This window comes from Mycetomoellerius zeteki, unplaced genomic scaffold, assembly GCF_001594055.1.
Source record: "Mycetomoellerius zeteki isolate Tzet28-1 unplaced genomic scaffold, Tzet1.0 scaffold823, whole genome shotgun sequence".
Lineage (NCBI taxonomy): Eukaryota > Metazoa > Arthropoda > Insecta > Hymenoptera > Formicidae > Mycetomoellerius > Mycetomoellerius zeteki.
The window spans coordinates 145,913-163,457 of record NW_017257855.1 but is presented as its reverse complement, the minus strand read 5'-3'; the positions used below and the strand labels follow the sequence as shown (position 1 = coordinate 163,457).

Sequence of the window (17,545 nt, the reverse complement as noted above, 5' to 3'; positions counted from 1 at the left end):
TAAAGTGTTACAAGTTATTATCTTTGAAAGTGTGTGTCAAATGACTAATATGTTCAGACAAAGGTTTTATGACTTTGAGGAGAGCATAAGATGGTACCGTTTGTTTGACCTTGGGCAGCGTTGTCAAAGTGAGAGCAAGGCTACTTTGAATTTTTTAAATGGAATCTCTCATTTTTTATTAAATATTCTTGTAGCTTACCTTGAGAGCTTTTCAAAACACTATAATTAAGTTCATTTTCATTAAGTACTTTTCGAGTTATGAGGCTTGAAAGTTACAATATTGCCGGTATTAGCATTACACAAGATATCCGACCGACGGCTAAAACCTCTTGAATGTTATTCAGAATCATGTCCTGGATAACATTTGTCAAGATCAAGGCCATTGGAGGTTGTACCTCTTACTTTCATTTTTATGTAAAAATGATAAGAGGAATAATCTCCAATGGCCTTGATCTTGACAAATGTCATCCAGAACATGATTCTGAGCAACATTCAAGAGGTTTTAACCGTCGGTCGGACAACTTGCGTAATGCTAATGCTGACTGTATTGTAACTTTCGAGCCTTATAACTCGAAAAATACTTAATGAAAAAAATATTTTATTATAGTGTGTTGACAAGCTCTCGAGGTAAGCTACAAGAAAATGTAATAAAAAATGGGGGGTTCCATTTAAAAAATTCAAAGTAGCCTTGCTCTCACTTTGACAACGCTACCCAAGGTCAAACAAATGGTACCATCTTATGCTCTCCTCAAAGTCATAAAACTTTTATCTGAACATATCAATCATTTGACACACACTTTCAGAGATAAGATATACTTTCAGAGAGCTTGTAACACTTTACATGGGCCATCCAGTATACAGGGTGGGCTAAAAATCTGGATACACCCAAATATCTCATAAACGATACATTTTTTCTAAAAATTCACCCTGTATATATTCATATTCTCATCGTTTTCTTCTCTTTGTTCCTACAAACATTTGTATCAATATCAATAAATTAGTTATATGTATAGGAGAAAATATAAGTTTGAATTTGGATTAGATTGAAATTGCTATAATATGATTTTATTTTTGTTGAATTATACATAATTCTATATATATATATCAATTTTAATAACATTGATAATTATTTCCAATATATAATTTCAATTCATAATCTTGAATTTATTATTGCTGTGTATAATAATATAATATAATAATATAATATATAATAATATAATAATATAATATATGTATATGTATAGTCATAAAGACACGTGGTAATTAATTTTTATTACAAAAATAATTTTTACAAATACAAATGTATTTTCTTGAAATAGGTATTATACATTATTATACTGCTTGAAATGTTTTCTAATACTTAGTTGTCTATTGCAGACTCCAGCAAAGGATGCATATTTTTCCTACGCTGAATATTCAACCAAAATCCATTTTCCGGCATCATTATCAGACTTTTGCTGAATTTTATTGGGGATTCAGTTTTTGCGCAAGGTTTCAATTCACATCGCGCTAATAAATGAAACAGCAAGACTTTGACTTCCAGCATGGCAAATCTGTTAGCTATGCACATTCTTGGTCCTAATCCAAATGGCATATAACATGAATAATTATGAAGCTTGCTGTCTAAAAATCTTTCTGGATAAAATTTCTCCGGATCATCGAAGTATTTTTTATCACGATGGATTGCCAAAATCGGAATCCAGACAGGCATACCCTTCTTCACGATAACAGGTTTCTCATCCGGTAATGCAGGTGGTAATTCATAAGTTTTTTCACATATCCTTTCTAAGAAGGCGACTGGTGGATATAATCTAAGCGCCTCGCTTATCACCGCATCTAAATATTCAAGCTGATTAATGGCTTCGTAAGACACTTCTTTGTTCGATTCGTTTAAAATCTTGTCAATCTCTTGTTGTAATTTGGTTTGAACTTCTGGGTTAGCTGCGATTTCGTGAGCTACGAAGGACATCACGGTTGAACTGGTATCGAAACCACCGAAGAAAAAGATAAACGCTTGCGCAGTCATGTCATCGATATCTAATTTTCTATCACCTTCTTTGCCTCTGATATCCATCATTAACTGTAGCATATCCGGACGTGTAATATGTTCCACATCACGAGTAGCAATTGTAGTCTTTACAATGTCCTTAAAGAAGTGCGATACATAATCGTTTATAATTTTTAAATTGAGAATTCGTCCGAGATTAGGAAATGTTCTAAGAAAAATAAACTTTACGAAGTGATCCTCTATAAAGTTGGTCGCTTCTTTGCCGTAAACATAAAACTTATTCGTTGGATTCTTCATAGAATCGATCTTGATTCCAAAAGCACATGTGGCAATGACATCGTTCGTATATTTAGAGAAAGCATCTTTCATGTTCACATCATATTTATTCGTTGGCAACGCTGACAGAAATTTAGCAAATTCCACAGCACATTCCGACATCAACGTGAACATCATTTTTATCTTGCTGGACGTAAAAGAGGGACTCAAAAGACTTCTCACGTTCCGCCATTTTTCTCCGCGAAGAGAAAACAAATTTTTCTCGAGCAAAAGATTATTTAAATCGGAGAAACCAGGACGATCTGGAAATGCCTCGAAATTCTTAACAAGAATAGTCTTAATGAGTTCCGGATCGCGAAGCACGAAGAATGGATTTATAATGGCATAAAATCCGTAATATTTAGCATTTGGATTGAAATTGTATACTTCCAAGATAAAGTCGACGAATGATTTTCGACGAAGTATAATCGATATTATTGCGAAGATCGAAAGAGGCGGTATGTGTATAATACCATGTCTTTTAAAGAAATTAAATCTTCTAAAAAGATAATCAATGCTGACCACACCGATCACTATCGATAACAATATCAACCAGTATTCCATGGCAAATATGTAATTTGAAAATGTTTTTATACTGCTTGTAAACATTTGATAAGATGCGATTAAAAATCGCTTTTAGCGATACTATCAACTCGAGTTATTGCTGCAGACTGTTCCTACAGCAATTGCTATCTCTCGTAATGCACAGTAATAATCTCTGACGCATAGGTCAAGTTAATATTACGTAAGATCAATTGATACTTTGTTCGGTGTGAGTCAATAAATTTTGGATAATTCTTTTAATATTTCTGTTAGAATAGATAATTCCTTCAAGCTATCGAGATAATTCCTATCGAACTGATTCAAGTTGTTCAATTGAATAAATTTAGTGACAGCTAAATTCGACAACGTAGTTGATGAATTGAGCATCGTTGCTGTTCATTCCTTTACGTCTGTCTTGCGACTAAGAGCAATGCGTTCCCGTCGTTATATTAATTAAATGATCGATCTTGTAAGGCCTTACAAACATTACGAATACTATTAGCGTGTGATCACCAACTACAGCATATAAGGAAAATAAGATCAAAGGCAACTAAGACTAAGATGAGCGAGTATTCGTAGCAGAAATTTAGGCTATTAAAAGATAAGTTTCACATCTTAATAAGATAAGTGTCAAGTTTGTCAAGGTAAATTGAATATCTGCTATCTTAATTAAATGTACAATGTCAATCTGATGTTACTATTATGTTCTCGACTTTGACTTATATACTACGTGTGGACATCTCCATTCGTTATCTTCCATTATAGCTTTGAATATTACCGATGATAACATCTTATATATTCAGGTTCAATTTAAATGTAATAAGATCTTTATTTGAGTTGTTTAGTCTCAACAATTTCTTTTAAAATTTATGTGTAATGCTAATATAATATTTAAATATATAATTATTTGTGCATGCATATACATAATGTACATACCGGGTGGGAAAAAAAGGTCAATACTCTTCAATAACTTAGAAAATATAAGTTTTATAGAAAAATGTTTCAGACAAAAGTTATGGGTTCAAAAAATCCTTACTGATATTATCAGTTTGACCTTGAGTAGCGTTACTAAAGCGTCAGGTCAAGGTTATATCGGTCGATTTTTTAAAATGGAAACCTCCATTTTTCATTGTATATTCTTGTAGTTTATTTGAGAGCTTTTCAAAACACTATAACAAAATATTTTTTCATCAAGTACTTTTCGAGATCTATTCAGGAGTTACCGATCTTTTTTCCCCACTCGGTATATATCATATGTAAATATATATAGGTATATAAAATTAAATTGCTTATGTAATCCATAGAAGATTATAAAAATAAAGAATACTATAACTCACAATCAGATAAATATATTCAATTGCAATTTAAAACTTAATCATATGTAAATATATATAGATATATAAAATTAAATTGCTTATGTAATCCATAGAAGATTATAAAAATAAAGAATACTATAACTCACAATCAGATAAATATATTCAATTGCAATTTAAAACTTAATTTGACGCATATACATAAATTTTGCACTTAACGCTGTTATTGGATAATTTCTAAATAACATATGAAATGTGTTTGAAAATATTTTTTTACTAAAATTAGCATTTAATAATATAAAATCGAATAAAATGAAAAATAAATTATGTAACAATGTCACTCTAGATTTTATAAATTATAATATATTCTACAAATATTTAAAACTAATTTTATTTTTTTAAAAACGCACTAATGCCACTGGAAATATCGTTTCAATTTGAAAAATAATAAAAAGTTATACAATTTATAAGAGAATGAAATTTTATATAAATTATGTCTTAGAAAATAGCACTATATATAGACATAAGACTCTTTACTGTTTATCTTCTATTTCTAATTTTTGTTTATTACATCTGTTTTTTATCACATTGTTGAAATGAATATCGATAAAAATATAGTATTTACATATTTTATTTTTATTTATACTTATACGATTTTAAATTTATATTATACATTGTATTCGTACAATAAATAATAAAAGTGATCTTAATCCGGGCTAAACACGGGCTTAACAAATTGTACCGAGAATTTGACATTCCTGTTCAAATATCCATGCACATCAATTAAAAAACAAAATATCGACGATATGTCGCCCATCCCTATTATATGATAATATACAATATATGATAGAGTCTGAGAGAATGCAGACATCTAGCTATAAATGGGATGTAAATGAGTTTTGTCCTCCTATCGATTCTTAAACACACGAGTCAACGTTTTTACCATTAATTCGAAACGAACCATTAGATGCGAAAATAAGTACAGCTACGAAAGCCGATAATCGCTAAGAACACGATGTAAGAATATAAGGTGTTTCATTGCGCATGATGATGGTGGGTCAAATTTGGGGCAGCGAATCGAAATTGCCTGAAAGGAAAGCATCCTAAGTATAGATTACTACTTGACTTACGATATCTCACGAGATTAGCCTTAATTAAAATTAGCATTAGAAGAAGTAATCTATATTTAGGATGCTTTCCTTTTAGGAGACAATTGACACAATCGTCGTTCTATCCTTCTTCAATAAATTTATTTAATAAATAACAAACAAAGAGTGACACTTGTGTCGATTGTCCTAAAAGGAAAGCAACTTATGTAATTAAAAAGTGACATCATTGAAATACAATTATACTGGGACACGCGACCCTCTGATGCCTTTGTTAAGTGACGAGAGATAGCGTTCCAGTGATGCCTTTGCTCTTTTCCAAACTATAGCACAGTATGTGCAGTAGGTAGCAAGGATCGTATAGTCTCATAAAAAATAAAAAATTTAGTATACGTAATACATATGCGTTTAATGCAGGGTTGATAAAGATCAATGTTTTTTTTTTTTAAGAATAAAACATTATGTTTAAACAGTTTAAAAAATAGCATGTTTGAAACTGTTTGAAACACGTTTAAAACATATTTTTTTACCAACCTTGGTTTAATGTACATTAAAATATAAACTAACTTAATCTAATTATTCATTTCGATTTGGTACGGTATATGTCTCTCACCAGAGACAATTCGGCGCATAACGTAGTCTGTAACAATGAAACTTTTGATCAGATTGAATTATACTAAAAAAAATATCACTTAGAACGTTCTTTATCGGATTGTGATATCAGCCAATGCGCGTTCCAGTATTATATTTCAGTGAGTTTAGTATCATTTATACTGACCGTAATAAATACTGACCTAATCTGTAAGATGTGACCACAGTTGAATGAGAGGAGAATAATTGATTATAATTGGTCAATTCTTACAAATTATGGCTAAGTTTATACATCGACGAGATACTATTAAAGACCGTCAACCCTGGGCAAATTTTGGGCGGTATAAAAAGGGCCCGGAGGTAATCGAAGAACGCTGACATTATCGACAATTGATATAAATTTGCTATTACTAACATAAATATTTGACTATACTAATACATTATTAAATTCATGATATTTTATTACATAAATGCTCTATAAATAAATATGTATATTTGTAAAGCTATAATATCCTATATATTGCCGAAAAATTACAATTTTTTTCTCTGCAGTTATTATCTCTGTTGATAATCGAACTTTGATGATAACACTGAAATCACAATTTTAAAGAAAAATCGAGTATTATTGAGTTTTAAATGCACGTACACCGATAAAAAAAATGTCTACTAAACTAATAAATCATAAAATTAGTACAATATTATCAGTTTTTTTTACTCTTAATCACTTCAATATTAACAAGGACGCGAACTCCCATAAGGATGTCGGTCTTTAATAATATCTCGTCGGTTTATATTATATAGATTACATTGTATAAATGATCACGGGTATTCGAAACCGGGTGCATGGAGATAAATTCGCTAAAAAAAAAAAAGATACATTTAGTAGAGGAAACGACAAAAAACGTATAAACTCAAACACAGAGAAGCATACATATGTCCAAATCAAAGTTCCAGCATGTAACCCATTCATAAAGAACGATTCGTCCGGAGGATACTTCGCGACTTCATTCACACAGCAGCTCAAACTTAATAGTCGTCTCATGCGCAACGATACGGAATGCCACTGACTACTTCATTTCTCTCCGATCGAATTGCTTTTTAATTTCCAGTTTCATATGTTTAATGTTCATCATCTCGATATCATCGATTAATAAATGTCTTGTCGGATATCTATTTTCCCATTCAAACACGGTAGATTTACAGCTGCAAACTGTTTTTTCAGTTCGGCATTAATTCCAATCTTTGAATTTTGATTAGAAGCTGTAATAGCCGTACTAATAAGAAAAACTTTTTTGTCTGTGGGATGTGACCAAAAGTTTGCTTCGTAACTGCAGGTTTGACACTTAAAAAAGAACTGTGTCAGTAACCCTCGGCGACGCGAATTTATAAGTATCCAATCTTTAAATTTGCACTCAAATCCTGGTGCATGACCATCAAATAACCGATGCATCTCTCTCAAAAAGAAAGAAATATTGATAATACGATCACCTTCAGGTTCATGTTCTTGGATATGATCTATACCTGGAAGGATTTTGTCATTGATAGCAAGAGTATCATTAACATCTCCTTCACAAATTCGGATATTTTCATATGTATCTTTATTTGGCTTTATATCCAGGTACGTTTCTAAAGTATTCATTTCTTTCGAATCCATTGGCTTTGTACCCAGGTACGTTTCTAAAGTATTCATTTCTTTCGAATCCATTGGCTTTGTACCCAAGTATGTTTCTAAAGTATTCATTTCTTTCGAATCCATTGGCTTTGTACCTAAGTACGTTTCTAAAGTATTAATTTCTTTCGTACTCATTGCTTCAGGTGACATAAATGAATTTATTGACTCGATGGATTCACTTTTAATACTGTTAGCGATGGCTTCCAAAGCTGCTCGTTCCTGCATCTCTCTTTTAAGTCGTCGCCTGCAAAAAATAATAAAAGTAAAATAGAAGTAATTCTTTCGAAATTCATTGTTAAAGGGGAGCGACTAATTAAATTTACGATATATTATTAGTACAGGATTTCTGAATTTTTTTTAAATTTAAATTTGAGCACTGATGAAGACTAAGTAAGTCGAAACATTTGCATTGTACGAAACATAATAATAAATTAAATTATATTTCTTTGAATAATTTATATTACTCATTATACCCACGATACTGATTATATTTTTATTATATTTTCAGATCACTCAAATAATAATTATATTGATTTATTCTATTCAGAAAGATAGACTAAATCATTTATTAGTTGAATATTTGTCATATCAGGAATTACTTATTTTTTGTACTTCTACTTTTAATCATTAGATACATCCATTTTCGTCAGATATCCCCATCGCCAAGATTAAAAAAAAACGCAATTCTTTTTACTTATAAATATCAATTGCAGTATAAAAATTTTTATTATGCGAGTCAAGTTGAAAAATTTTAAAGAAAGAGAAAAGTGCATAAGAGTCTTCTAGAAGACGCTGGACTTTTAATGGGTTAAAAGACAGACTTAAATATAATAACAGACCATGAATACTAGTCAAAGACTAAAAATTGAATGCTATTATCAATCCGTTACCAAAATAAGTAACTGTAATGATAACAGCACAACCAGTACCTAATGCATTACTTCCCATTCCTGAATAAACTTTATGCATAATTACATACAGTCAGGGCTGAGCAAAATACATGTATTTTGTATTTGTAATTTGTTTGAATTTGTTGTGTAAAATAGTTTATTATAAAAGTTTAATTTAAACAAAGCTATATTAGTTAGTGTTCATGATGAAATGAATAACATTAAACATTGTGCCATAAGTAAGTTTTTTTGTTTAAAAAGGCTTAATTTTAATAGAAATTTTTAAAGAGATAAAAATTTGTTGAGAGCACCATCGCACATAGTAAAGAAAACCGACTACCAAGGTCTGTAGTCTAACTGTGAGGACACTGGCAAACGGGATTTGATTCCCGGCCGAGGTAATACTTTTCGCAATAAATTAGTCGCAATTTTTAGATTTCATCAACATATGACAATTCTTGTTAAAAAGATGTTGATTAACATCAAAAGATCAAGTCTGCATTTGATGTAAATCTATCGTCATATTGCTATTGTCAGAACTGTTTTAATGTTGTCTTCAATTTGACTTCAAAATAAGTTTTTCAGATTTGGTTTATATTAAAGACTAATTGAGGACACAGAGTGCATTTTACTGCAATGCCTATATACATCAATTTATCCTTGTTTACTTGATGACAACAAGGATAAACTGATGCTCGCTTTGTGAATAATAAATGAAATGCATTAACAGTAGGTTTCGGCTTTGATATTGGACTAGTTTATACATACGTTTAGGCCGCTATCTATACGATAAGTATTCTTGTTTAACCCATAGATTGAACAAGGATATCTATTGCATAGGTAGCAACCTAAATACATAGTGTAAAGAGCACCAATGTTATTTGCTTGCATGTTTCTCCTTTGGTAACATCCCACGAACAAAATGTTTGCTACATTTTCCATTATATTTCTATTTTGTACAGACTTTACGAAAATGAAATAATAAAATATCAATTTTGACATTAAAACAATTTCTTCAACATATAGCATGGCAGAATACTAACCTTAAAACAAATGTTTTCTTTTTAGAAAGTCTTTTAGTACAAAGAGTTAAATATCTACCACGGCTAGAGGTTTTTCCCATAATGTGGATACCACAATTTCACTATAAGAGATTGAGATGTTGTGAGACACTTTTTCTTTGACTCGGATCTTCAATATAGAATATATATGGAGTTAACTTGTATATAAACATATGGTTAGCTAACTCGAAATTCTTGTCGATAATTCTTATTTCCTTTCCTATAAGAGAAAAAAATATAAAAAAATCAAGTTTATACTTGTTGCAGTGTTCCTATACAAGGTTTTGTAAGACACTTGTGGAGTTAGAATACTGATACACCACAAAAACTAGTAAATGATGAATTATTGGAAAACGAATTCTTTTGCTCTTCTTTTTCTTTGCAGTGCTTGTTCTTCTCCATTGCTCTAAGAGCATTTATGAAATTATATGAAATCTTGATATTGTATCATTATACAGATAATCAATCATTATACAGATAATTGCTGTCGGAGTCTCATTCATGATGTATTATTCTTAAAAGAAAGTGAATTATAAGATATTTACATCTTAAATTAAATTTGTCTAATTCTTGATAAATATTTGGAAATTTTATTCTAACAAAATTATGGCAAATTATCTTACCATATTATTGCAAAATTTTTATTCAATTCATGCTATTATTGTGCAATGTTTTCACAATTTGTCCATTGATTATATACATACAATATATGGAGTCTGTTTTTTTGTGAATGAACTAGTGTACACTTTTGGAATTTAAGGTGGTTCTTTAGCAAATCGAGTTACCATAGAAATGTCTAATTTTTTTATATAATGAACCTGAAGTAAATTAATGTATGCAAAATTCTATGGTAGGTTAACGATGAAATAAGAGAAAAAAATGTTGAAGATGTAACCTTTTACGTATAACTTAATGACAGATAAGACTTGCAAACGCTTCTTTGACTAACTGCACACAAATCTTACCAAACTTTTCTCAAAAATGAGATTATAATAGTTCAAAAAAATTACGATTTTAATTGTTACAAAAAAAAGTAATAGGTCAACGGCCATTCTGACAGGATATTTACATGCATAAACTTGCATATAAATTTAACCTCGAAAAATAAACATAATCTCATCTTGTTTTCGTTCGATGAAGATGACAGCTCTTGATTTGACTATCGTATGTTCTATACTATTTCATTATGATATACCTATACGTAGTTTTAATATTTTATCCAAATTATGCAGATATTTGTAATTTTGGGTAGGCCCTGGTGAGACACCCCAAATTTTCGGCACTTTACTAAAGAACTACTTTAAAGTGAGATATTTATATGTCTAATGTTTGGCAAAATCGAGAAAAAAAGTTCTAGTGCAGTCTAGTGCAGGCATAAAAAACAGACCTATGATTTACGTAATAGTCATTCTATAATGTGCTCTTTGTTTCCTGTTTTGCCTTTTGGTCAAAAAGGCAAGAGACAAACGGCAAGAAATAGGAAACAGAGCAAATTGTAAAATAGGCTTTAGGAACAAGGAACACATAAAGAACAGACAGAAAATGTCATTCTAACCTTAATTTTAGATGAAATAGTTTGCTGTAAGCGACATAGATACTTGTCGCTTACAGCAACTGAAAATCCCTGTCGAAAATCACTGAACTTTCGTCTTTTGTTTTAACTGACTTCGAGAAAAAAACTCGCAGGTATCCATAATCCATTTTTAATCTCAAGACCATCTCAAACAACGGCTGCGTCAAGAAGACTAGAACTAAGGAGGATCAACTCGCGTGGTGGGGGTGAGTCAAAAAACGTCCGCGGCTATTCACACGATGTGCAGCGGCACTGTGCATTGTGTGAAAGTTCGATATAAGAGCGACAAAGTGACGATTATAGAACGACAGAGCGACGACTATATAGAGCGACAGAGAGGACTAATGAAGCGCAAGAGTGGGGGAAGTTATCCGTCGCCACTTTTTGCTTCACCCCCACTGCCGCTATTGGCACGAGTTGATCCTCCTTAGTTCTAGTCTTCTTGGGCTGCGTTCAGCAGAGAAAGCAGCCGTTGTTTGCAACTATATTGTAAAATTCTTGAATACGATTGGTTCCTACACTTAGGGCCACTTTTTCCAACTCCAATTAATTTAAGGCCATCACACGTAATTGAGTACAATTGAGATCTCGAGTTTTTAAACACTCGACTGTGATTGGCCGATTTGCTTGCGACTTTACGATTCCGACTAAAATTTTTGTACATGGCCTTTATGCGGGGTCTACAATAGAAGTCGTAACGGTCGTAGGGTCTTAAGTCGTAGAAAATTGACCAATCACAGTTGATTATTCTTCTCATATTCGACTGTGATTGGTTTTCTACGACTTAAGACCCTACGACTGCTACGACTTTTATTGTAGACCCCGCATAAAGGTCATCACACGTACAAAAATTTTAATCGGAATCGCAAGGTCGCAAACAAATCGACCAATCACAAACAAATTGAGATCTCGAGTTTTTAAACACTCGACTGTGATTGGCCGATTTATATGAGAAGAATAATCAACTGTGATTGGTCAATTTTCTATGACTTAAGACCCTACGACCGCTACGACTTCTATTGTAGACCCTGCATTAGAGTACCTATAATATTATTATAGGTACTCTAGTTATCCTCATCCTATCTCTTTTCTGTCAATATTCCGTTCCGTGGTTTCTTTCTCCATGGGAGGGCAGCCTTAGGCTGCGTTCCGTTTCACGCATGATGTGCATAATGCATCATTGGCCTAGTTTCCACCGAGGGTTCGAAACGGGTCAGAATGCAAGAACCAACCAATTATAGTCGAGCATTTCCCTGTTACAGTCGAATTACAGGGGAATGCTCGACTGTAATTGGTTGGTTTTTATATTCTGACTCGGTTCGAACCCTCGGTGGAAACTAGGCCATTCATACTTATTTAACATTTGGTGAGTAACAAGAATAAATGATGTATCATGCGCATTTTGCGTGAAACGGAACACAGCCTGATTAATTTTCTCTACTAGACGCAGCTAATGGGCGAGTTCAAGACGGCAAAGCGGCTAGGCATGCTTACCGAGCGATTGAATATGATTGATTGGATCTATAAGTAACAACCAATTATGTTCATTTGCTTGGCGAGCAGGCTAGCCGCTTTGTTAACTCGAACGCGCCTAATGTTACGTATTGGCTGCGGTGCTGACAGTGACTTCGTTTACTCGAGGTTTGTTCGCGTCGCATGCTCCAATATGCTCCAACATGCTCCTACCAAAGCTACTCATCCAACGAGCGTGTTGAAGTAGAAGCTATGGTAGGAGCATATCGGAGCATGCGACACAAAGAAACTTATAAGGGCCATGGCACACAAAAAAACTTAAGCAGTAAAATGTAAGCAGTAAGCGAATTGACCAATTACAGTAGAGTTCATAAGGCCATAACATAAGCAGTAGCGAATCCAACATGTTGATTTCCTTACTGCTTACGTCTTACTGCCTTAAGTTTTTTGTGTGCCAGGGCCCTAAATACCCTTAGGTTTAATTTCACGACTCACGGTTAAAGCCTGATTTATAATGGCCGTAACCGTTAACTTATGCCGGTGCCAGTAAAGTTCAACCATAGGATTTCAATGCTTTCGTTCATACTAACTTGCCGTATTAGTATGAACGAAAGCATTGAAATCCTATGGTTGAACTTTATCGGCAACGGCATAAGTTAACGGTTACGGCCATTATAAATCAGGCTTAACTCTTAACCGAGGTTCAATTTGTTTCTCATCTCTTTCCAATTCTAGAATTGGAAAGAGACAATGTGTGAATAAGTTGTACCTCGGTTAATTAAGAGTTAACCGTAAGTTATGGAACTGAGCCTTAATCAGATTTAATAACGTCAATAATAAATAATGTATAATAAAAATAATAAATAGTAAATATAATAAAAATAATATATATATATTTTTATTATATATTGTTTATATACATATGTATATATATGTATATATATAAACAATATGTAATAATCAATATATCAATATACCAGCTAAATCAAACACTTTTGTTTGTTAATATAATCAGTATCGTCGGAATAGAATTTTCTATTTCTGAATAGAATTTATTTTACTATTATTGTCTGAGCAGACGCTTCATTTAGTTTGCAGTGATTTAATTCAAGTATTTATATATAAGTTAACAAAATCTTGTAATTCAAAACATTTTTGAATTGATAAATATATGCTTGACAGCCCCTAACAGCTGCATTTAGTTGAATCAACTAATATTTTTTTGAAATAGCAACTTTTCTCGGTGTGATAAATTTTACAGTGTTTTTGACTGTTTCAAAAAATAAACAATAAAAATAAAAAACTTTATTCTCTCAATGACAAGATAAATTCTAGATTTTAAAGAATAGAATTACAAATCTACCACAACTCGTTGGTAAGCTGACAATGAGTGGTCAGATGCAGCAAAGAATAAAAAATCAATAAAAAATAGGAATAAATAATCATGAACAGTGCATACAATAAAAATATGAATAAATATAAATAAAGTGTAACAAGAATAAAGAAAAAAATCAGTAGTTAAGATATAAAAAATATGTTAAATATTAAATATAACAGACATACAATAACTGTGATCAAAATTTTCACATACCGTTTTATATATGTCATACATTTAATATTTCAACTGTTAATAAACTACTGATAATAATTAATATTTCAATTGTTCTTTGACTTTATTCTTGTTACGACTTATTTACATCTTTCTAATATGCAATATGTTCACGGTTATTTTTATTTTTTATTGGCTTTCTGTTCTCCGCTGTATCTACAGATTATTCGACCTACCAGGTTGGAAAAACTTGTAATTCTATTCTAAAATCCAGAATTCATCTCAACATGTGCAATTCAGACCATGATGTTTTTATTTTTATTTTTCAATTGATGAAGATAGTTCGAATTAAACACAGCCGAAACATCCAGCAACTTATCAATATTAAATAAATTTATGTACAGTTTATATGCACACTGATATCTAAGTTTGATTATCAGTCCTATTTTATATTCTAAAGTAATTATTGTAAAATATATACACACCTTCGTACATATGCTTTCTTTCGGGAGAGTCTACGGGCGTATGGAGGTAGATTTTTACTGTTATACCTTACCATTGTGTCATACAAATTATAAAAATATACTTTTTATGCAAAATTACGATTAGGAGTTGTGAAATATTCGCTCGAAACATGTTACTTCAGATCGAGTAGACGTCAGGAGACATTGTTACGTTATTAGCACTGTTTGTGTTTTTTTTAAGGTGCCTTTTCATGCTAATGGTTGTTCTACAAGGCTGCGTTCGGAAATATCGCACGGATGCCTCCAATGGGTGCATTCAGTACCACCAAAGAGAAACCTGAGAGCAGCCATCCCGACCATTTTCCTGTAATGCTTCTAACCATAAAGTAAGAGTTTCTTACTTCATGCTTCTAACTCCCCGTACACTAGCGACTCCAACGTAAATTTTTGAGCTGCGGGAACTACGTACCACGTCCATTTTCGAGACCCCCCGTCTCGCCGATAAAATCGAAAGTGGACGTGGTACACTACAAATTATAGATGTGAAGAAAAAACTATTTTTCGACATTGTTGATAAATAAATTTACATTATGATGCTACAGTCACGAATTGCGGATAAAGATAATATTATGCATATATGTGTATTTATTATATATATACATATATGTATATATTTATTAGTGGGTCGAAAAAAAAATTTTTTTTTTAAATCGATTAGGAATATCCCCCAAAAGTTAACTGTAGACCTCAATATGATCTGGGTAAAATTTCATCAAAATCGATTAACATCTTCAGGTTGCCCCTAAGTAAGGTGTCGTCTACAATATGTGAAGTAAGCTTGGTTTAAGGCGTCGTCTACAATATGCGAAGTAAGCTTGCTTTAAGAAGTAAGAATAAGAAATTGACCAATCACAATCGATTGTGAAAAGAATAATCGACTTTGATTGGTCAATTTCTTACTCTTACTACAACCGATACGTTTCACTGGATACTATTATAATCTGACCGAATACTTCGACAACTTATGTAATATTATTTGTTTTTACATTGAAAATGACCCGATCGGCGTCGAAACGTTTGTACGAATATTAAATATTCTTTAAATTTTAATTGGTAGGAGGGTTGGAAAAAACCCGGACTTTTTAAAAAAAAACTCAACTCACTAGGGGTTTTATGGGGGTTTTATTGGATTTTATTGGGGTTTTTTCGGATTTTTCGGATTTTTGGGGGGTTTTTTTGGCAAAATTGATTATTCCATATTTTTTTTATGTAATATTTAGTTTACATTGTATTTATCATTATTCACTAGCTTATTATCACTACCTTAATACTTTTATATGCAGAATGATTAGTATGACCATAGTGTATAAAAAAAATTATACAATTTCGTTTAAAAAAATGGAGGTGACCTATATATATTTTTTCAGCGCCTCCACCTAGAAAAAAGACAACATGACCAAAATACGTCCCCTTTGAAATCATTCCACTTTCATCTGAAACGTTTTTCCTATCTCCAAAACTGTGGGTGTTATTCGGGTGGTCTTAAGTGACTTACCCTGTATATATCTTAAAATTGATATATGTTAAAATCATCACTTCAGTTATAATTTAGTATACATATATTCATTAAATATTTATAAATACGTCCCTTTTATGTGTTTAAAAAATTTATTTTTCCACAATTCCAATAAAACCCCAAAAAACCCACAAATTGCCGGTTTTTTTAAGTGGGTAAAATAACATCAACCCTGGCTCATAGTCCTTTCTTTTATTTATTGATAATATAATCACCTTTGACAAAGAAATGATACATATTTTGTTAAATAATATGTAGATAGTTATCAATATCATTAGTAGATAGTTAATTGTTTAAAATATTTATACCTTTTTTACATTTAACTTTGCTAATTTCATGTAAAGCGGCTTTTAGTATGCACTGATGTAGTGTAATGTAAATGAATGCGAATAAGAAATTCATAAATGAATTTCGTTGATAAGCTTGGTAACCTTCAATGTTTGACACATAATATGAAAACAGAGCACAAACAGATAGACAGTCTATATTTCTATACTTTCATGTACAGATAACTTCTCTGTTAACGATTTATTAAAGATATGTACACAAAGCATTTTTGTGTAAATGTAAAGAAGATCCCGGCCACCATAAATTTTGATAAAAATACACTCAATCGATGTGTTTTCGTGTAAAAATAAAGATTTGATAAGAAAAAAAGCGTCGCTCTGCCCCATGAACCGAGATATTAATCGTTAAAGTCGACGATTATTCAGGTTAGGAAATATGTCATAGCAGTGGTTCACTGCTTTAAAAACACAGATTCATTGTTTTAAAAACACAAATTCTCTGTATTAACAACAAATTCTTTGCTAAAGCAAAGTGAATTTGTATTTTTAAAGCAGTGAACCACTTCTGTGACAGATTTCCTAACCTGAATGATCATCAACTTTAACGATTAATATCTCTGTTCATGGAGCAGAGCGACGCCTTTTTCTTGGTAAATCTTTATTTTTACGCATCGGTTGAGTATATTTTTATCAAAATTTGAGGTGGAGTCTTCTTAACATTTACTCATTTTTCATTTTAGATGTGATTGAAACAATTAGAAATGCATTATATGTACGAACCTCTTTACTAATGCTTTCTTCTTCGAGAGTCTGTAGAAAGATGCGGGAAGTTTCTTTCCTTGATGAGTTTTCATTATTTATACTTATTTCTTACATTGCATGACTGCACCACATTGCACTGCAACTTCACTGCGAACTGCGAACTCACCTCTCTTCGTATCACGATTGTCGTTGCTTCGATTGTGACACGCGTGGCGCGTGTTGTCCTTCTTAAGTTCTGCATGAATGGCTATTTTTCTCATTTTGCTACCGTCGCGCGTTGGTTGCAAATGTTGAAACAGCCGTATGTATAAAGGCGTCTACAATGACATTTTAAGGCGTAAAACTTAAGCTTCAAATTCTTA

The 17,545-nt window shown here is 31.9% G+C and overlaps 2 protein-coding genes across 7 annotated transcripts; both read right to left on the bottom strand.

The window, feature by feature from the left end:
* Window positions 1–1,313: 1,313 nt before the first annotated feature.
* On the bottom strand, window positions 1,314–2,960 carry LOC108730009 (cytochrome P450 9e2). The gene has a single exon (XM_018459445.1). The coding sequence runs from the start codon at window positions 2,930–2,932 to the stop codon at window positions 1,361–1,363; it is 1,572 nt and encodes a 523-aa protein (XP_018314947.1). The 5' UTR covers window positions 2,933–2,960; the 3' UTR covers window positions 1,314–1,360.
* Window positions 2,961–6,624: 3,664 nt separating this feature from the next.
* LOC108730010 (uncharacterized) lies at window positions 6,625–17,339 on the bottom strand. 6 transcript variants are annotated; one of them, XR_001936962.1, is made up of 3 exons: window positions 9,482–9,706; window positions 6,808–7,792; window positions 6,625–6,734 (listed from the first exon to the last, which is right to left on the bottom strand). XR_001936962.1 is itself a non-coding variant. In XM_018459447.1 (2 exons), the coding sequence occupies exons 1-2, from the start codon at window positions 17,273–17,275 to the stop codon at window positions 7,024–7,026; spliced, it is 843 nt and encodes a 280-aa protein (XP_018314949.1). In that variant the 5' UTR covers window positions 17,276–17,339; the 3' UTR covers window positions 6,625–7,023. The 6 variants fall into 6 exon arrangements, 5 of the variants coding, with proteins under 5 accessions (XP_018314949.1, XP_018314950.1, XP_018314951.1 ...); XM_018459447.1 differs by lacking the exon at window positions 9,482–9,706 and adding an exon at window positions 17,202–17,339 and having other exon boundaries at window positions 6,625–7,792; XM_018459448.1 differs by lacking the exon at window positions 9,482–9,706 and adding an exon at window positions 14,580–14,792 and having other exon boundaries at window positions 6,625–7,792.
* Between the last annotated feature and the right edge of the window lie 206 nt (window positions 17,340–17,545).

Coding starts and splice junctions, on each gene's coding strand:
- LOC108730009 (XM_018459445.1), bottom strand. CDS start 2,932: ATGTTTACAAGCAGTATAAAAACATTTTCAAATTACATATTTGCCATG.
- LOC108730010 (XM_018459446.1), bottom strand. CDS start 9,561: ATGGGAAAAACCTCTAGCCGTGGTAGATATTTAACTCTTTGTACTAAA. Junction 7,793..9,481: donor AAGAAAACATTTGTTTTAAG/GTTAGTATTCTG, acceptor TATTTTTTGCAG/GCGACGACTTAAAAGAGAGA.